This window comes from Emys orbicularis, chromosome 7, assembly GCF_028017835.1.
Source record: "Emys orbicularis isolate rEmyOrb1 chromosome 7, rEmyOrb1.hap1, whole genome shotgun sequence".
Lineage (NCBI taxonomy): Eukaryota > Metazoa > Chordata > Testudines > Emydidae > Emys > Emys orbicularis.
Genome location: NC_088689.1, coordinates 102,781,477 through 102,803,402, shown reverse-complemented (window position 1 = coordinate 102,803,402; position 21,926 = coordinate 102,781,477). Strand labels below are relative to the sequence as shown.

General features: G+C 43.8%; 1 protein-coding gene across 1 annotated transcript in view; it reads left to right on the top strand.

Annotated features, from left to right (window-relative positions):
* The first annotated feature begins 421 nt into the window (after positions 1-421).
* FGD3 (FYVE, RhoGEF and PH domain containing 3) overlaps positions 422-21,926 on the top strand; it is a 94,538-nt gene continuing 73,033 nt past the window's right edge. The window contains exons 1-2 of the mRNA XM_065407622.1: positions 422-608; positions 20,433-20,522. Coding sequence (XP_065263694.1) covers positions 459-608; positions 20,433-20,522 — 240 coding nt within the window. The 5' untranslated portion in view covers positions 422-458. The remainder of the gene's footprint in view (positions 609-20,432; positions 20,523-21,926) is intronic.

Here is a 21,926-nt window from a genome sequence, read left to right as displayed (position 1 = left end):
TCATTTGTAGGCAACCTACCCACGTTCTTCAAAGAAACCAATTAAATTTAACTTTTAAGATGGAATCTGGATTGGACTCTTCCAAACAGCCAAGCTCAAGTGACTGTGAAGTGGTAGCTTCCTGTGGCAGTTCTACAAATAAAAAAAGTGAGCCAGATGAAAATGAGCCAGACGTCCTGTGCAGTGCAGAACTGTCTAATCCAGACATAATGAAAATTAAAGAGCTAAGCATCGGGGAAAACAAAAGCTATGAGGACTGTACTGGTGTGAATGTGAGCAAAGAGCCCTCTGGAGAGCTGGAAAGTAAGGACTCAACCTCAGAGCTGAATGGTAATGGTAAAATTCCCAACAGAGACAGTGGAATTGACAGCCCTTCTTGTAGTGTGGCGGGAGAGACTTTCCCAAACGAAGAAGGCACAGACCAGAAGAAGTCCACTGCCTCTGGGAATCCAACAGAGATGGAAACTGACAGCAAGGGTAACAAGTCTTCACCTGTAGAGCAGAAGAGAGACTCAACCCAGGATGAAGACAGTGACCTAGATGAGGGAAGTAGCGAGGAACAAGAGACAGCAGAAGTGCCAAAGTTAGAAGATTTAGATGTAAACAAGGTAAGATACTTATTTGTTCATCGCTTTCAAACCTTAAATCCTGATTCTGCAACTGGCCTTGTGCTGGGGAGACACCGTTGCATCCATATTCACGGAATTTAAAGCCAGAAGGACCATTATGATCATGTAGTCTGTTGCAGTGTATACCACAGATTATACACAGAGTTAGAATATCTCTTTTAGAAAGACCTCCAGTCTTGATTATCACTTGACTTCAAGTGATGGAGAATCCACCACATCTGTTGGTAAGTTGTTCCAATTGCACTCAAAGCTAAAAAAGTGCACCTTAGTTCTGGTTTGAATTTGTCTAGCTTCAGCTGTTGGATCCCTGGGTGCAGGAGTCTACCATGTGTGGAGCTCCAGGCAGGATCGGGGCCTCACATATTCATATTTGAAATCATAGCCTTATGGAAGTACTTGCATGTCATTTGAAGCCTTTGTTGTATTTTTTATAAAGGCGCTTATGCCTTTTTCTCTTTTATATATTGTGGGTGGAAAAGTTTCTTATTAAGGCTGAGGTCTCTGTAAATTACATTGTTTCAAGTCAGTAATAGATTTGAATACGGTGTGCAAAGGGTCCAGTCCCAGAGCAGTATTACGTAACTTATGAGAAGCAAGGAGCAATACTTGTTCACTGTTCAAGCAGTTCTTTGCACCTAGAAGACAATATCCTGGAATACAGAGTACTGTAGCTCACAGCTGCAACAATATACACAGCAGTCTGTAATTTTATATTAAAGGAATGTGTAATTAACTGTATTTACTAGGGCTGTCACGCGATGAAAAATTTAATTGTGCTTAATTGCGCAATTAAAAAAATTAACGGCAATTAATCGCGCTGTTAAACAATAATAGAATACCATTTATACAAATATTTGTGGATGTTTTCCACATTTTCAAATATATTGATTTCAATGACAACATAGAGTACAAAGTGTACAGTGCTTACTTTATATTTATTTTTTATTATAAATATTTGCACTGTAAAAATAAAAGAAATAGTATTTTTCAATTCACTTAATACAAGTACTTTAGTGCAGTCTGTTTATCATGAAAGTTGAACTTACAAATGTAGAATTATGTACAAAAAGTAACTGCATTCAAAAATAAAACAATGTAAAACTTTAGAGCCTACAAGGCCACTCAGACTTACTTCTTCTTCAGCCAATCGCTCAGACCAGTGGTCCCCAACCTTTTCCGTGGGGCGAGCTCCAGACGACTAGCCGCCGAGGACCATGGCAGCCAGACAAGCAGCCGCCGAAATGCCGCCGTGAAGCAGCAACGTCAAGAGGTGTCGCCGCCAAAATGCCGCCAAAATTCGTGAAGTGGCAACGTCAAGAGGCGTCGCCGCCAAAATGCTGCCGTGAAGCAGCGTCATCAAGAGGCGGCAACGCTGAAATGCCGCCGAAATTCGGCGGCTTTTCGGCGGTAGCACTTCTTGGCAGCATTTCGGCGGCTGCTTGTCCGGCGGCCAGTAGGCGGGCGCACATGGATGCCCCAGCAGGCGCCGTGGCACCCACGGGCACCGCGTTGGGGACCCCTGGCTCAGACAAACAAGTGTGTTTACATTTGCAGGAGATAGTGCTGCCTGCTTCTTGTTTACAATGTCACCTGAAAGTGAGAAGAGGCATTCACATGGCAGTGTTGTAGCCGGCATTGCAAGATATTTACGTGCCAGATGTGCAAAAGATTCATATGTCCCTTCATGCTTCAAACATCATTCCAGAGGACATGCGTCCATGCTGATGATGGGTTCTGCTTAATAACGATCCAAAGCAGTGCAGACAGATGCATGTTCATTTTCATCATCTGAGTCAGATGCCACCAGCAGAAGGTTGATTTTCTTTTTTGGTGGTTCGGATTCTGTAGTTTCTGCATTGGAGTGTTGTTCTTTTAAGAGTTCTGAGAACATGCTCCAAACTCCGTCCCTCTCAGATTTTGGAAGGCATTTCAGATTCTTAAACCTTGGGTCGAGTGCTGTAACTATCTTTAGATTGGTACCTTCTTTGTGTTTTGTCAAATTTGCAGTAAAAGTGTTCTTAAAACAAACAACATTCTGGGTCATCAACCGAGACTGCTATAACATGAAATATATGGCAGAATGCGGGTAGAACACAGAGCAGGAGACATACAATTCTCCCCCAAGGAGTTCGGTCACAAGTTTAATTAACACATTATTTTTTTAACAAGCATCATCAGCATGGAAGCATGTCTTCTGGATTGGGGGCAAAAGCATGAAGGGGCATAGAAATGTTTAGCATATCCGGCACGTAAATACCTTGCAATTCTGGCTACAAAACTGCCATGTGAATGTCTGTTCTCACTTTCAGGTGACATTGTAAATAAGAAGCGGGCAGCATTATCTCCTGTAAATGTAAACAAACTTGTTTCTTTTAGTGATTGACTGAACAAGAAATTGGACTGAGTGGACTTGTAGGCTCTAAAGTTTTACATTGTTTTGTTTTTGAGTGCAGTTATGTAACAAAAAAAAATCTACATTTGTAAGTTGTGCTTTCACGATAAAAAGATTGCACTACAGTACTTGTATGAGGTGAATTGAAAAATACTATTTCTTTGGTTTATCACTTTTACAGTGCAAATATCTGTAATAAAAATAATATCAAGTGAGCACTGTACACTTTGTATTCTGTGTTGTAATTAAAATCAATATATTTGAAAATGTAGAAAAACATCCAAAATATTTAATACATTTCAATTGGTATTCTATTGTTTAACAGTGCAATTAAAACTGAGATTAATCGTGGTTAAATTTTTTAATCGCAATTAATTTCTTTTAGTTAATCGTGTGAGTTAACTGTGATTAATTGGCAGCCCTAGTATTTACCAAACGTAGTAGTAGAATTGGTTGGAAATTTTTCCAGCAAAAGATAAAATGCTGTTGCGCCTGTTTCCTTGACCAACTTACACCATCTTATATTAGCAAGTCTGGCTCATTGTGTAGACTTTATTATAAAATCATTGTTATATAGCAAGAATATAAGGCCTGATTCTCCTCCAAAGTACCCTAATGTAAATTGGGAGCAATTTACTTGAAGACAAAGCTGTAATACCAGTGTGAGTGAGAGGAGAATCAGATCCCTGGATCCAGGAACATTTACAGGCCTCCACTTCCAAAGGCAAATGTAGCAACCCAAGTGAATCTTGTGGTGATGGGCTCAGAACTTGTTAATAATATTTGTAAATCCACATGCATCAAACACAGTGTTCTAGTTATTAGTTCAGTGTTACTAGTATGAGTCATGTCAGAAGGAAGGACAAAAACATTGATTTTGGTGTCACTGAGACCATTAACTTCAGAGAAATAGCTGACATTATGGCAAAACTTGAAAGTTTATTCTGGCAAATGCTGCTTCTCAAAGTGAAGGTTGTTTACATTTTCCAAGCAGCGTGATGAATGAATACACAGTCCATTCTAATGTCAAACAAAACTTTCCCGCGTAATTGTAATAGTTTATATTTATGCAGCTAGAATTTTTCATATGGGGGATCCCAAAGTGCATTATAGGCTTAACCAACTGACACTAAAATGTAATTGTCTAAAAGATGGCTTCACCAACTGTATAAGTCCACCAACCCTGAGCTGGAGACCAGCAACCATTCAAGAGTATACGCAGCACAGCAATGCTCCAATTTCAGAACAAATACTGAGAGAAAAGAATCACTGTCTGGCAGATAGCGGAACCCTGAGCAATAACTAATGTGGGTTTGATAAACTACAGCTACTTGGAAAAACCTGATTGCTCTTTTGACAGAACTACACCAGTGGTCAATGAGGGTAACGCAGCAGAGGAGATATACAGTATTTGGATTTGCCTCCCTGTGCATTTTCTGTAGTTCACAAAAACTGCAGAGACCATGAGAACCATGAACCTGACACAGATTTTATACCATCTGCACTGGACAATGAAGACTTTATAAAGTCTATATCAGGTCCAGGGCTACTGTGGACCTGCTATGGTCTGATGTAGGTGCTGTGGACTTAAACATCTGCAGGAAGGTAAAAATGGAGTCGTGCAGGAATCAGGGTATGGGGGCTTGAGAAGCTGAATCAGGGGGCTATCTGGGCACCCAGGAAGGCTGCAGGATCTGCTTAAGGCCAAAGGAAATCTGCAGAGGACTCTGAGTGAGGGCTAGAGGGAAAGCCCTTTGAAACGGAGTGGTGCAGGATTCATCAGAAACTGCTGGGAGAGAATTCAGAGAAAGGGACATAGTGAAGTTCTTCAAGTGTGTGGGTCCCCTGACCTATAGAAGTGAGCTCCCCTTTCCTCTCTGGCTCCCCCAGGCCTCGATTTCTACTCATTTTCCTAGCTTGCTTCCAAGCAGGCCTTCTAAACCTCATAAAACTGGTTGCAGTTTTTAGTAGGTCTTCAGGAACCATTCATTTATAAAGTCTGCATTCAAGTCTGCCAGTACTGTGGGCTTCTGTAAGATTTATAAAAAGTTCACACTAGTCCATGCAGACTTTATAAAATCTTCATGAGGCCCAGGTTCTGATCAGGATTTAGAGCAAGTCTTGGGGACTTCAGAAGAGCTGCACTGTGGCAAAGCTGGGAAGAGGAATGGGGGGCAGTGGTTTTCAACCCGGGGTCCGGGGCCCCCTGAGGGGCCACGAGCAGGTTTCAGGGGGTCAGCCAAGCACGGCCGGCGTTAGACTCGCTAGGGCTCAGGGCAGAAAGCTGAAGCCCCGCCGCTTAGGACTGCAGCCCTGGGCCCTGAGCTCCAGCACCCAGGGCTGAAGCCGTAGCCTGAGCAACTTAGCTTCGTGGGGCCCCTTGTGGCGTGGGGCCCTAGGCAATTGCCCTGCTTCCCACCCCTTAACGCCGGCCCTGGCTTTTACATGGAGAAATTTCCAGGCCCTTCCCATACCCAGACAATTGTTCTTATTTGATCTTGCACGGTCTTTTGGCCTAGTGTATAGCAATTCAGGCCCGCCATTTTTGAGATTGAGACTTAGAAAAAAAAATCTGTGTAATTTAGAAAACACGAATAAGTCTTTTTTAGTCATCGTTTATCTCAGAAAAAGTTTGATCTAGAAACTCCACAGGAGATTTAGTGCACAGGACCAATTATGAGGCAGATAAAGGCATACTTTTGAAGTAAGTCAACAGCAAATGGCCAGCCAGGATTCTGCAGACTTTGTGGTGTGCCAAGGGAGTCAGATTGGTTCCCTGGAAGTATGACAAACTCCCCCAGCCCAAGTGACCCATCCGTAGCTCAAATTCCCCATAGAATTTCACCTGTGGTTCCTGAAGCTCTCATTAGATCCCCAGCTTCTCAACTGGCTTTTGCACAGTCTCTCTCCTCCACGCCCAGCCTTCCCATGCTTCCTCAGGCTCTATACCAGGGTTTCTCAATCTTCTTCTTTCTGAGACACCCCCCCCCTTCCCCAACATGCTATAACAACTCCACGGCCCACCTGTACCACAGCTGTACCACAACTGGTCACTTTTGCAAAATCCCCACAAAACCAAAGACCACTGAACAGCACTCAGATTGTAACAACTTTCTGTTACTACCAATTTGACTTGAACCAGTGGACTGCAGGTCTGTTGAACCGTAACAGTCAAAGTGAGCAGAATCAAGGAGGCGGAAGGGAGGACAATGTGGCAATGTAATATGGAAATCCTGGTGATAGAAATGATTGTTCAGTCCATCTCCCAGTGGATGTGTGTCACTTTTGCAAAATCCCCACAAAACCAGGAGATGTGAATCAGGCACTTTTCTCACTAGCCCTGCAGTCACCAACACATTTTGTTTTCCAATTTAAAGTTTCTTTGAAGATTAAATTCAGCTAGTTGAACCTCAGGTTGCCAAACAGAAAAGGGAGATCTATGCATTTACTGTTTCTATTGTGGACTGAAGGCTCACCAGATGTAAAATGTTACAAAGCTAATAAATAACCCAGTCTCAGTCCTACCGTATGTATTCAAGTCAAAGTGGACTCCCAGGAAGATTTGTTTTTGTAAGGAATGCAGGCCCAAACCAGATTTATCCCTTGTGTAATTGTAATGGGATGGATTTGGTTCATTTTAAAGATGTGCTTTACTGACACACCAACATTTTATAAGATATTTGAGTTCCAGGGTGCAGCATTTATAATAATACACCTTGCTCCTCTTAGATCATTTATGTAATTAAATATATATGTAAAGTTTTAATTGTGAGTTTTAAATAACATAAACCATGTATTTGAAGTAAAGCTAATTGTTACTTAGCTTGGTGCTTTGAGTAGGTTAGGGAATCTGTAAATAGAGACTTAACTTTGCAATTTAAATGAGAAACTTTTGAGGGGAAGGAATTATCCTTATCACCAGGATTTCCATATTACATTGCCACATTGTCCTCCCTTCCGCCTCCTTGATTCTGCTCACTTTGACTGTTACGGTTGTTGGGTGCTATGGAATGAACTGGGGAAAGCCCAGAGCATGCTCATTGCCTTACCTGACACCCTTGTGGGGAGGAGAGCTGGGAAGGTTTCCTAGGCTGTCCTGTCTCAATTGACTGTTCCATTACTGCTCATTCTGGAGCTGTCATCTGGAGAAAGGTAGGGCCTTGAGATTAAAAAGCTCCTGCACAGTTATAAGGGAACGAGGAAACATCAATCACCATCAGCTTTTGAGATTGGGGGCAGAGAGAGTGCATCCTCTCTGTCTGAAAAGGACTTTTTAGGGAAAAAAATCCTGCCAGGGGTTGGACCTGTTTCTTCCTGCTTTTTCTCTACACACACTCTCACACCCATACAAGTGCCCCAGTCTTTGCAGCCACTCAGCAGGGGTAACTAGTAACTGTAGTAACATCCATGTCTCTGGAAAGCTTTGTATCTTGTAGACAGAACAGGGTGCATAGTAATTACAGCTGCGGGTTGGTTTAATAATGACTTGATGATTCCCAGTCCACCAAGTTAAGTGGAGCTCATGAATAATCGCTGATCTTTCCCTCCCCCCACTGTACTTTCTCCCCCCCCCCCAAACCCCCCCCCCCACCCCTTTTGAATCAATAAACCTTTGCTGGTGAAGTACTATTCCCTACTGTGACGCTTGTATTGTTCTCTTTAGACTAGTTTTAAATATTCTATGTCATGTAGCTTCCCTTTGGAGTCTAACACATCTCACTATCAGCACACAATTATTTTTAAGTAATTAGGATTTTTATCTGTCTTTTGTCAAAATGAAAACGGACAAGGGGAGCTTATCAGTTTTGATAATGTCTCAGAAAACGTCAGCAGCGCAAAAACTGAGACATGTTAGCCTTGATATACTTACAAGAGAGGGAATGAAATGAAAGTGGGATTGGAGCCACTATCATGTTCTATAGACTGTTAATGTCAGGATTTTTGGTGGAGCTACTGCTTGGCATGGACTGAGTAATACTTCTGAAAGTGAGAACATTTTTTCATGTCTTTTTTTATTTAAATGTTTGCAGTAAAAGGAAAAATAAGTAGAGAAACTCCCCTCCTCCTGCCCCCCCCCTCCCCGTTGTCTATCACTGTACTATTTGAGTGCCTTTCACATAAAAACGATAGCAATAGCAAAGCCTATAGGGGACTCCATGGAGTCTCTAGCTTATCTCCTCTTGTGGGTGAAAACTCTGGTGTAGTGATTTCAGGTTTTTTGTTTTTTCATTGATTTGTTTTTCAGTTTTTGTTGGAGGGTGTCTTTGGATAGAAAGGGGTGTCGATGTTGTGTTATTACTATGGTATTTGCAGTGTTTTTGTTGCTGTGTTGTTCCTAGAATATGAGACACAAGCTTGTCTCCTTCACCAACAGAAGTTGGTCTAATACAAGATATTACCTCACCCACTTCGTCGTTACAGTGGTGGAAATATGTCGTCAGCTAGGAAGGTTTTGCAATGTTTCCTAAAGATACTCAGGCTCTAGAGTCATCTAAATTCCTCTGGAAGTTCATTCCATAGCTGGATCCCCTCATTGTCCCTAGCTCTCATGTACTTCATCCTGGGCTGTGTGATCTGCACTGTCTCAGGGCACACAACTGTCTTGGTAGTTCATAGATCGTAATTAGGTCTATAATGTAGTTGGGGATTGATCTGTTTATTTCATTGAAAATTAGAATCAAGACCATAAACAGCCATCAGAACTTGACAAGGTGGTTGGGCTTGACCATGGACGTGATGTGCTCACAATGGCTTAAACTGTGGAGGACATCACAAGGAATATATTGTAAGATTAGAGAGGAAGGCTGATCCAGAGGTTAGGGTGCAAACCAGGAACTTGGGAGACCCATGTTCAATTCCCTGCTCTGTGACTGATGTCCTGTGTGACCTTTGTCATCACTTTGCATCTCTCTGCCACAGTTCTGTATCTGTAAAATGGAGATAATAATATCTCCCTTCCTCACAAGGGCATTATGAGGATAAATACATTAAAGATTTGAGGTACTCAGATACTTATATGCCCCCCACGCTGTACTGTATTACCTTAGATATAGGTCCTGCTGTGGCTATGTATCTTCTATACAATAGATTATTTCTTACAAAGAGGCCAAAAAACCACGCCTCAATCTCAAAGAAAGATCTTCCTGTTCTCTTGCTATTTTCTATTCCCAACACCACCTAGGGCCAATAATACCTCTTGGGGAGGAGAGATCATAGAATCACAGAATATCAGGGTTGGAAGGGACCTCAGGAGGTCATCTAGTCCAACCCCCTGCTCAAAGCAGGACCAATTCCCAACTAAATCATCCCAGCCAGGGCTTTGTCAAGCCGGGCCTTAAAAACCTCCAAGGAAGGAGACTCCACCACCTCCCTAGGTAACGCATTCCAGTGCTTCACCACCCTCCTAGTGAAATAGTGTTTCCTAATATCCAACCTAGACCTCCCACACTGCAACTTGAGACAATTGCTCCTTGTTCTGTCATCTGCCACCATTGAGAACAGCCGAGTTCCATCCTCTTTGGAACCCCCCTTCAGGTAGTTGTAGGCTGCTATCAAATCCCCCCTCATTCTTCTCTTCTGGAGACTAAACAATCCCAGTTCCCTCAGCCTCTCCTCATAAGTCTTGCACTCCAGACCCCTAATCATTTTTGTTGCCCTCCGCTGGACTCTTTCCAATTTTTCCACATCCTTCTTGTAGTGTGGGGCCCAAAACTGGACACAGTACTCCAGATGAGGCCTCACCAATGTCGAATAAAGGGGAACGATCATGTCCCTCGATCTGCTGGCAATGCCCCTACTTATACAGCCCAAAATGCCGTTAGCCTTCTTGGCAACAAGAGCACACTGTTGACTCATATCCAGCTTCTCGTCCACTGTGACCCCTAGGTCCTTTTCTGCAGAACTGCTACCTAGCCATTCGGTCCCTAGTCTGTAGCTGTGCATGGGATTCTTCCGTCCTAAGTGCAGGACTCTGCACTTGTCCTTGTTGAACCTCATCAGGTTTCTTTTGGCCCAATCCTCTAATTTGTCTAGGTCCCTCTGTATCCGATCCCTACCCTCTAGCGTATCTACCACGCCTCCTAGTTTAGTGTCATCGGCAAACTTGCTGAGAGTGCAGTCCACTCCATCCTCCAGATCATTAATAAAGATATTAAACAAAACCGGCCCCAGGACCGACCCTTGGGGCACTCCGCTTGAAACCGGCTGCCAACTAGACATGGAGCCATTGATTACTACCCGTTGAGCCCGACGATCTAGCCAGCTTTCTATCCACCTTACAGTCCATTCATCCAGCCCATACTTCTTTAACTTGGCAGCAAGAATACTGTGGGAGACCGTATCAAAAGCTTTGCTAAAGTGAAGGAATAACACATCCACTGCTTTCCCCTCATCCACAGAGCCAGTTATCTCATCATAGAAGGCAATTAGGTTAGTCAGGCACGACTTCCCCTTGGTGAATCCATGCTGACTGTTCCTGATCACTTTCCTCTCCTCTAAGTGTTTCATAATTGATTCCTTGAGGACCTGCTCCATGATTTTTCCAGGGACTGAGGTGAGGCTGACTGGCCTCAGACTGGTCCCACACTTTCCTTGACTTTCTTCTTGTTGCTAACATACCTGAAGAAACCCTTCTTGTTACTCTTAACATCTCTTGCTAGCTGCAACTCCAAGTGTGATTTGGCCTTCCTGATTTCACTCCTGCATGCCTGAGCAATATTTTTATACTCCTCCCTGGTCATTTGTCCAATCTTCCACTTCTTGTAAGCTTCTTTTTTGCGTTTAAGATCAGCAAGGATTTCACTGTTTAGCCAAGCTGGTCGCCTGCCATATTTACTATTCTTTCTACACATCGGGATGGTTTGTTCCTGCAACCGCAATAAGGATTATTTAAAATACAGCCAGCTCTCCTGGACCCCTTTACCCTTCATGTTATTCTCCCAGGGGATCCTGCCCATCTGTTCCCTGAGGGAGTCAAAGTCTGCTTTTCTGAAGTCCAGGGTCCGTATTCTGCTGCTCTCCTTTCTTCCTTGTGTCAGGATCCTGAACTCGACCATCTCATGGTCACTGCCTCCCAGGTTCCCATCCACTTTTGCTTCCCCTACTAATTCTTCCCTGTTTGTGAGCAGCAGGTCAAGAAAAGCTCTGCCCCAGTTGGTTCCTCCAGCACTTGCACCAGGAAATTGTCCCCTACACTTTCCAAAAACTTCCTGGATTGTCTGTGCACCGCTGTATTGCTCTCCCAGCAGATATCAGGGTGATTAAAGTCTCCCATGAGAACCAGGGCCTGCGATCTAGCAACTTCTGCTAGTTGCCAGAAGAAAGCCTCGTCCACCTCATCCCCCTGGTCTGGTGGTCTATAGCAGACTCCGACCACGACATCACCCTTGTTGCTCACACTTCTCAACTTTATCCAGAGACACTCAGGTTTTTCTGCAGTTTCATACCGGAGCTCTGAGCAGTCATACTTCTCTCTTACATACAACGCAACTCCCCCACCTTTTCTGCCCTGCTTGTCCTTCCTGAACAGTTTATATCCATCCATGATAGTACTCCAGTCATGTGAGTTATCCCACCAAGTCTCTGTTATTCCAATCGCATCATAGTTCCCTGACTGTGCCAGGACTTCCAGTTCTCCCTGCTTGTTTCCCAGGCTTCTTGCATTTGTGTGTAGGCACTTAAGATAACTCATTGATCGTCCCTCTTTCTCAGTATGAGACAGGAGTCCTCCCCTCTTGCGCTCTCCTGCTTGTGCTTCCTCCCAGGATCCCATTTCCCCACTTACCTCAGGGCTTTGGTCTCCTTCCCCCGGTGAACCTAGTTTAAAGCCCTCCTCACTAGGTTAGCCAGCCTGCTGGCGAAGATGCTCTTCCCTCTCTTCGTTAGGTGGAGCCCGTCCCTGCCCAGCACTCCTCCTTCTTGGAACACCATCCCATGGTCGAAGAATCCAAAGCCTTCTCTCCGACACCACCTGCGTAGCCATTCGTTGACTTCCACGATTCGTCGGTCTCTACCCAGGCCTTTTCCTTGCACAGGGAGGATGGACGAGAACACCACTTGCGCCTCAAACTCCTTTATCCTTCTTCCCAGAGCCACGTAGTCTGCAGTGATCCGCTCAAGGTCATTCTTGGCAGTATCATTGGTGCCCACGTGGAGAAGCAGGAAGGGGGAGCGATCCGAGGGCTTGATGAGTCTCGGCAGTCTCTCCGTCACATCGTGTATCCTAGCTCCTGGCAAGCAGCAGACCTCTCGGTTTTCCCGGTCGGGGCGGCAGATAGATGACTCAGTCCCCCTGAGGAGGGAGTCCCCGACCACCACCATCCTCCTCCTCCTCTTGGGAGTGCAGAAGTATAGGCTGTAACTGTGTGTGGAGGTTGGCTCCTATATCATCCTGGATTATGGGTGCAACAAAATGGGTTTATTCAAGAGAATTGGCCATATTGAATCTCGTTGCTCCATCAAGTCCAGTATTCTGCTGCTGGCTGTGACAAGTATCTGAATAGAACTCTGCATATTTGTTGTCTATATAGTTTATTGAAAAGTTCAGTCTGTCTCAAGGTTGAAGAACTAGACAGCCTACATATAAGTGGAGTTTCAGTTCCAATTTTGTGGCATAATTTATCTGTTGGGAAACTTGACCTGGATTTCTGGGTCAAACTATTGGTCAGATTATCTCTGTGTGTTCCAAATAACTTTTTTTGCTTTAAAGAGGATGTGAAATCATTGTTTGCTTCCTGATTCAATCTTTAAAGTCGCACCATTCTAAAGGTTGAAACAGGTTTCTTAATTTATTTCTTTAGTGGTTTATGTGCAATGGAGTGTTGCCTCTTTGTTTCCTGAGTCAGTGACATTTAAATGCCACAGATATATCCACCTAATTTTCCCTAAAGTGCGCAGTCTTTTTGTCTTAATGGTGGTTAAGAAACAATGGATTTGCTATCTGATCACAATCAATTTATTGGCAACCCCTGGGATAGCGAGGCATCCAGGCTACAAGGAAGTGGATTTAGTAGCCTAGGAAATAGATAACCTTTCACTACTGTTTTCAACATGGTTTTTTTTTTTTTTTTTTTTGAGTGGGAAGTTTTTCCATAACCATCATTTGCCAGAAACTTTTGTGATTTTAAAAAGAGCATGATCATATTTGACTTTGGATTACTTTTCACATAAGATATATTTGGCTAGTCTGTCTGTTTGGCAAGATTCAAGACACACCCATCTTATAATCAATTGGAGATACTAGCTGCGTATACCTGTTGACTTAACCTGCAGCTCTACATAGTCTATGAGGAGTTAGTGCCATGTGTCACTTGAACAGTAATTTCCCCCAGATTTAAAGTCAAGGCTTGGATTTGACCTGTTATTTCGCTGTGATGTATGTTCTTAACATAATCACTGCTCTAATGAGCATCTCCGCAAGTGCGTGTGCTTTCTAGGGGGGAGAACCCATGTGGAATTATGGGTGATTGTTCATCTGACCCAACTCTTCTTGTGTCCCCTCCCACTTCTATACAATATGCATATGAGGCAGAATGCCCCCCATTTGCCTCTATGGGTGGGGGAGCTTGATGGGGCTGTCTCTGAAGGGGGACAGTCCCAGCGGTGAGAAAGGGGACACTCGATGAAGGACACCAAGTAGCTTCCCCCCTCCCCTCATGAGTCTCTGGGACCCACTGGCCAGCTGGGAGGGAGAGGTGCTGATTGGCCAGCATTCCACAGTTCCCAGGATTTAACCTGGAGTGGGGGCCATGTCTAGCCTCTCCTGGCTCCATTCCAGCAGCAAAGAATTACTCACCACTCCCCTGCTTCCCTCTTGGTCTAGGGCAGAAGCAATCTGCACTCTCCCATATGTTGGTACAGCTTACTTCCCTTTCAGCTCTGGCTCAGCTGCACTGTCTCTTGCATTGGAGGTAAGGTGGGGTTTTGCAGAGTCTTGGCTATGCCCACTAACCCTCTCCTGTTTCTCCCACTCCACCCACTTCTGCAGGAGGAGTAGCAGTGGCTGCTCTTCCTAATGTGTGTGTGGGAGCAATGTGGATAGCTTATCCCGGGAAATAAGGGAGCACTTCACTCTCTTGAGTGGGTGCATAGCAGGGCACTTGATTGAACTCTGAGTAAGTGCAGTGCACACTCACAGCAGGCAAGCTGTACAACTAGGCTTTGTGTGTGTAATTACCCAGTTGCCTTTGTGACTGTGATAACTGCTCACACCGTTTCAGAGATCCCGCTGCATATGCGTGAACCTGGGCCTCTACTTTAGGAACATTTGGTCCAGTGTTTTTGCAAAAGTAGAATTTGCCCCATTTTTTAGTGTTGGAGAATAACTATGGCCACGTATGCGTTGTGGTTGGGAAGAAGTAATTGGACTGCTTGAAAAGGAACGAATGACCATAGTGCAATCATTACTTTCAACACGCTGTAATAAGCTTCCCGTGTCTGCAAAATAAATGCCTACTGCTTCCCTTTTTCTTGTCCTTCTGTTCATTCAGCCAGCATAATACTTAAACTACTTCAGAATATTTTTAACAACTGTAATATACAACATGGTTATACTGACTAATCATCCAGCGAGAATTTGAGGAAGAACAGAAGTTGAGCGTGTGTATAGCCAGTAGGGGAACATATTCGACAACTTCCTGAAAATTACACTCGTGTTATCTGTACAATATGTGCTTATTAGTAAAGCTAACTTCATTGGTGCCCATTGTACATTATCAAGAATTTATTTATACATAGTCTGGAGTTTAAGTTTACAGGTATCTTTAGTCATTTATGCTAAATAAATAAAATAATCTGTCTGGCCATTACTCCCAAGAGTAAAAGTTTGTTTCAGTGCTGAGTTTATGCTTGGTTAAGCCTTAGAGCCTTAATATTTTTCACATAATGCTGAACTCAAAGATATGGCTGGATGATTACATTATAATCAGCTAGTGATTTCGTTCCACACCGCAGTAGTGGCACTTATACAGCTCTTTCCATCCAGAAGATCTCAAAGCACTTTCCAGAATGGGCAAACATCACTTTCTACATTTTATATGTAGGCAATGAGAGATTAAGTGACTTTCCCATGAAGATACATGTGCGCCAGGGTCTCCCTCACACCACAGAAAGGACAGGCTTCAGGGTTGGGAGTGAACTGCGCCAGGTACGCGCCCATGCTCACGACTCCATGACAGAGCTGCCAGCCGACGTCCCCGGCGGGCCGCAAAACTAGGGTAGAATACAAGCTGGCCCACCGGGGTTCCCCACCCTCCACAGCTGGTACTAGGTCCCGCCACTTGGTGTCCGGGTGGGACGCGAGGGTGGGAAATGAAGCGTGTGGAGCACGAGCGTATACAGTTGTTCTCTCGGCGCGGTTCGGAAACAAACCGGCTGCAGAGCACACAGCTGGCTTGTGGTAGGAGGTGGAGGGGGCTGGGCGGGCTCATGGGGCAGGGGCCGAATGGAAAGGTCCGGAGGGCCTGGGGTGAGGGGTGCGCGGGGAGCGCCCTCTTGCAGGACCCGCTCGAGGTCGACCCGAGAAGTGGTCAGTAAGGCGGCTTCAACCTCCTGAAGTACGCGCCGGGAGGTCCAAAGGGTGGAGACCCCCATGTGCCAATCTAGCCAATAGAAGGCAGGTATATTAGCCCCAGGATAAGCAGGTCCCTTTTCCCCTGGTAGTTGAACAGGGGTTATTCGAGGTTAATTAGGACAGCTGGGGCCAATCAAGGGCCTGCCAAAACCTGTTAAAAGCCTCCCCTCCAGTCAGATAGGTGCACGCAAAAGGAGCTGTGGGGAGCAGGCGTGCTGCTGGAGAGCCGGACGGTGCAGACACTGACAAACGCTGGAGACAGACCTCACAGGTACAGAGGTGAAGAGCAGGGGAAACCCTGCCCAACAGGGCGTACAGCCCTTCCAGGCCCCACAGGTTTGGGGAGAAGAGACTCTGCCAGAGGGGAGAGACTGAACTGGGCGCCTGGCCTGCTGCCACTACACCAGAGGAGTTACCAGAGACTAAAAGGCTCCCCTCCCTCTCTCCTGTCAGGGAGCCCAGGAGGAACCCCTGCCCAGACAATGTGGGGTCAGTAAACCCAGGGGTGTGGGAAATTCCCAGGGAGAGGACTCCAGGACTCCCCCAGCCCGCTGCTAAGAGGAAGCACAGAGCCCACCGAAGTGGAGAAGGAGCTCTGCCACAGTGTATAGCAAATCAGTGGTATGGTTTGGAAGAGAACCTAGGTTTCCTGATCCACAGACCTGTGTTCTAATCATTACACATGCTGCCTCCCAAGCATGTGTTTTCTGACTCACTCTTTTTCACCAACATTTGTTGTCTAACTCATATTGGGTTAAAACCTGCTTGCTTTACTCAGATAAAGAGGCTTACTGACTTCAGTTGGATTATTTACATACATGAGTAAACCGAGCAAAAGTTAGCCTATAATGTCTTCATCCATATGGCAGTTTGCTTTGTGTTAATTTTACCTTTATAAAATGTAGAACCTGGAAGTTTCATGCTTTTTTTGCCCTAGTATCTTTAGGGCCAGATTCTGTAACCTTACTCACGTTGATCAGTACTTTACTCCAAGAATACTAATCGCAGAGTTAAGTATGGCTCAATCTTGGTATTCAAACTACAGAAGGCTGCAAGAGTAGGCCTGGCTATAACAATTAATTCACTTTGTTAAAGGTTATGCCAGTGAGAAAATTACCAACCAAGCATTCATTTAAAACATGCAAGGTGACTATAAAGGGAAATGATTGAAAAATACAGGCACTTATGTTGTCAGTAGCTACCGGTGTGGTGTTCTGCTCTTGTTCGATGATGATAACAGTCGGCTGCGTGCGTGTTCCCTCTGTGTGCTGCCCCGCGCAGATAGCTGACACAGCAAACCCCAAGAGAACCCCCAATGACCACAGATTCTAGTAAGGTAGGAAGGAACCCGAGCCAGGTTTATTGTCAAACGAAGCACAGTAATAGTTTCCTATAGACTCTAAAGGACATACTACGAATATGTGCCCCCTGGCAATGGACACAGCTCAGTCAGTGGCGGGACACTCCACTGCCCCGTAGGCCAGACAAAGATGCGCACTCCGGGACCTAGTTTTATAAAGTTACAGGACAGATTACTCATCCCTACTGACGTATTGAGGTACAGCCCCTTGGCTCATTAGGGTGCTGTCTCCCCCTTTAATCATGTTGTTTCAGACAAACAGATCTATCCATCATGCTGTCCTTTTGACCCTGTCTTTAAGATGCACCTGCCTGTTCCTTGTTATGTCTATGGAGTGTCCTTGTATCGGGCTGTCCAGGTGCCATCTTGGCACAAGTTCCTCTTATTAACACTTATATGTGAATGCACCTGCTTCTAACAATCCTCTTCTCGCCAACTTCTGTGAGTGAGGCCTGCCTCTGGCTCACAGCCCAGCTTTTGCTTAGCAATGCCTGGAAGTACTTTGGTTCAGGCTTCAGGCCTCAGACTGGGCCTCTGACACAAGAGTTTGTTTCAGGGCCTCATCTTACTACAACTTAAATGCCCATATCTCTGCCACCACCAGCAGTTGCTGCTGTAGAGTAATATCACTTTAAAGTATTAGGTCCAGTTTGAGCTAAAATTATCTTTAGCCATTGTTTGGTATTTAAACAGATGTCAACACGTTTTTCAGAAATGTAAACTGAGTTACAGATGGTGAGGCCCAGGACGTTAAAAGTAACTGTGTGCTATATAAAGCTTTACTTTTGAAAAGTAATGTATTTGGTCGAAATGAATTCTTTTCAAGTTCTGAATTCAAACAACTGAAAAGATAGCTTTAGCGGCTGGCATGGTGGTCAAGTTAAAGCAGGTTAAACTTCATGCCTTTCACTTAGAAACTCCTTCATTTTCAGCAAAATTGGCAAGTAACTAACTTTCTCCTCATGAAGAGATCCATCCATTCCTAACAACTTGAACGACCAGAGAGATACCTTGGTATAAAGTAATATGTTTTTTTATTTCCCCTTTGCAAATTCAAAGGTTATGAAAGCAGTGGTGTCCCATCATTTACTATAAATAGTAGGCACATAGATCAGTACTTATTCTGTGTAGAGTCAGGTAGGACACAATGCAATACGTTTAAAATGATACATTATTTCAGTTTACTTTACACACTATGATTTTAATATTGGGAGGGTTGGAATAAGAGCTTATTTCACAGGACAGCTATATCATAAATTATCCCATTGCCCACAGCAAGCTGAGGAATTGCGTCAGAGTAAGATGAAAGAAACATCTTTATAGAACAATCCGGGAAATGGATTCCTATCCTCTATCAGTTAGTGGTTGACTTAAGTTCTGAATCATGTATGTTTTATCCTAGCTAATGTAACTGTAGAGTTCTCATTTATCCATATAAATATCTAATTTCTGAATTCTGCTAAGTTCTTGATCTCAATTCTATTTTGCGACAGTGAGTTCCACAGGATAAATTTAAGTGTTTTCCTTTTATTAATTTAAATTTGTTGGCTTTAAGTTTCACTGAATGTTCCCTGGTTTTGATTATAAACAGGGATTAATAGGAACACTTGATTTACCTTCTCTATGCAAGAAGTACCCCTATCATGTCCCCTATTATTTATCTCCTCTCTAAACAGTCCAGTCTTTTCCATATCTCCTCTAACGGAAATCTTTTCATACTTTTAATTATTTTTTGTCACTTGTCTCTGGTCCCTTCTGTTTTTTATGTGTTTTGGGGATGGGATGATCAGAAGTGGATGAAGTATTTTCTGTAAGGCTATACCATCCATTTATATTAATGACATTCTAATATTTTCAGTATTATTTTATCTCTCATTTGTAATCACCCCATTATTTTGCTTTTTTGATCACCACTGCACATTGAGCAGATGTTTTCCTTGAGTTGCCCACAGTGAAATCCATGTTTTTCCCTTCAGTGGATACAATTAATTTAGAATCCAGCACTTTGTATAAGCAGTTCAGAATTTTCCTTCAAAATATGTTAGATTCCCTTGAATTTCTCATCTCTGTGCCATTGCCCAATCATTGAGGTCTCTGGAGTTTCTCAGTCTTCTAACCTTGACTAACCTAAATAATTTATCTGTACATATTTTGCCCTTTTTCTGCTCATCCATTTTTCCAGATTATTAAAAGTTTAATCATTTTAATACTAAATATTGATGCTAGTACAGAAACTTCTCACGTTTCCCTATCTTTACAGGGTAATCGTCTGCCAATTTAAAAACCTGTATATTTTCTAATGGGACCACTAGAGAGAGAGGAGATATTTGTTTGATCATAAGCATATAGTTTGCATTTAAAATCTTCAGGGCTGCCCAGAGGATTCAGGGGGCCTGGGGCAAAGCGGCGCTTGTACTCACCGGGCGGCGCTCCGAGTCTGCGGTGGCGGTGGCGGGTCCTGCACTTGCTCCGCATCTTCGACAGCACTGAAGGACCCACCGCCGAAGACCTGGAGCGACTGAAGGGCCTCCCGCCGCCGAAATGCCGCCGAAATCCCGGACTGCCGCCAGCTGAGTAAAGGGAAAGGGATTCTTGGCCAGGGCTCGCAGGGCCCCTGCGGGGCCCGGGGGCAACTTGCCCCACTTGCACCGCCCCCCTCCCCCGGGCGGCCCTGAAAATCTTGGATACTACAAATTGTTGATGGATGTTAAAGAATTTGTCAAGAGGATAAATGTATTTCAGTCTGCAACATGCTGACTCAATGAACTTTAAGTTCTGAAAGGACTGAATTTATATACATCTAAGGCTAAACTAAGACTGAAGTGGGGACGTTATAGTCAATGTCAAGTGATTGAATTATGTAAAAACCAGAACTGGGGGAAAATAGTTTGGTAGAAGGAATAGCACTAGGAATAATGGGATGAAAATAAGACAAGGTGAATTTAGCCTGAATATCAGAGAGAACTTCCTAATAGCAAGTGGAAGAACCTCTCAAGGGAGGTAGTGGAAGCTGCATCCTTATGCATTCAAAACTACACCAGGCATTAGAAATATACTGTAGTGTACTCTGGTTTGTAGTCCTAGCTCGTGAATTTAAAAATGGACATCAGGTAAAGTGGTGTCTAGCATGTTAGTCACCAGATTAGTGTGCTAATATTTGTAAAGGCCTGAAAACAGAATTTAAAGATTTTCTGGTTTTGGGTATTCTATCATTTGTAGCAAAATATAGAGAACTGAAGTGCTATCACAGCCAGCCATCACATGTTAATTAGGTTTTAGACAATAACTTTGAAAATACACTAACAGCAAACAGAGCCTTTGATTAGAAATGCTGGGGTAGTTTCTCCCAAGGGATGACTTAATTCATTTCAATAGCTACACCAGGGATGAATTAATATTAGTGAGTCTTGGGAAATAGAATGTTTGATGAAAATAGAGTTTCTATTAATTCTTGGATAACTTCATTTGTAATATTTTTTTCAGTGTACAGAGCCGCAAAAGCTGTTCAACATTGCCAATGAACTGCTTCATACAGAAGAGGCTTATGTTAAAAGACTGCATCTACTGGACCAGGTAATTCTGCTTTGATCAACTTGTGCTTCATATTCAATACACAAAACAGATTTCTTCAGATAAATGTGGATGTTGTGATTACTTTGTACATAGTTTAAGACTTTTTCTGTGACATCAGATTATTAGTAAGAAAAAGTAAAATTTAGATAAACATTATAGGTAGGGTTGAGAGTTGGCTTGGTAATTTCCCCTTAAAATCATGGATGAGTCATAGAAAGTGTTACTAAAATGCAGTCATGATCTTGCCATTTCTTAATAGGTTACTCACTGCAAAACATTTCTTCCTCTCCATCCTCCAGTCCACAGTTCCATTTCTACTTCCTTTTTCTCTGGCTTCCAGTATTCTTAAACTGACTGGTATTTCCAGCTCAGGCTCCAGATCGACAGCTCTTGTACCATTTACAACTCAGCCTACAGGTATTGCACATGCTTTGGTCCCCATTAGAGTGACTGTGCACAAAGTAGGTTAAGTGCAAATGGTAGAGAAGCTGGCTGCCAAAAGCCAAAACTGGTTTTGCTGATGGGAGGAGGAGTTCAGCTTACTAGAGACAAGACAGTAGATGTTGGCGGGGGAGGGATAGCTCAGTGGTTTGAGCATTGACCTGCTAAACCCAGGGTTGTGAGTTCAATCCTTGAGGGGGCCATTTAGGGAACTGGGGTAAAAATCTGTCTGGGGATTGGTTCTGCTTTAAGCAGGGGGTTGGACTAGAAGACCTCCTGAGGTCCCTTCCAACCCTGATATTCTATGATTCTATGGTTGAAGAAAGTGGTGGTGGAGAAGGGATCTAAACAGCAACCACCTAATTTTTTTTTAAAATCCCATGATCTGTGCTGAGTACCATTAAAACAGGCCATAAGGAGTAGGAAAGAATCAACTCAGCTACCAGCACTGTAGGGATCAGGTACTTAACCTTGTGAATTCCTTCCTAGAGAAACTGACCAAATGCCTCACAAAGCTTACTTGGAAACCAAGCAAGTATACAGCCCATATTCTTAACCTCAAGTAGAAAATGATATATGTGTACAGATAGGATGAATAGATATAGTAGACCATAACCTTTATGGAGATATGTTACATGGCACAGGCAGCACAAAACATATTCCAGTTATGTCATACATATATTTATAAGCACACCCCCCCCATAAAGCCTTATGGGGTACACTGTCACACCCTCCCCCTGAACTTACTGCCAGAGACTTGGACACTGTCCATGGTGGAGGCAGTACCTGTAAAATTTCTGTTTGTCTTTGGTCACACTCCTTTTCAGTACCTTGAAACCATATGATGTCATTCCTAGGGGTTCTACCCCGTTTTGGGGTTCCTGGTCCCCAGATGCTTGCAAACAGGTTGGGGTGTAGTATTGCTAACAGAATGCAGACAGTAATATCTGTTAAAGTGTAGGT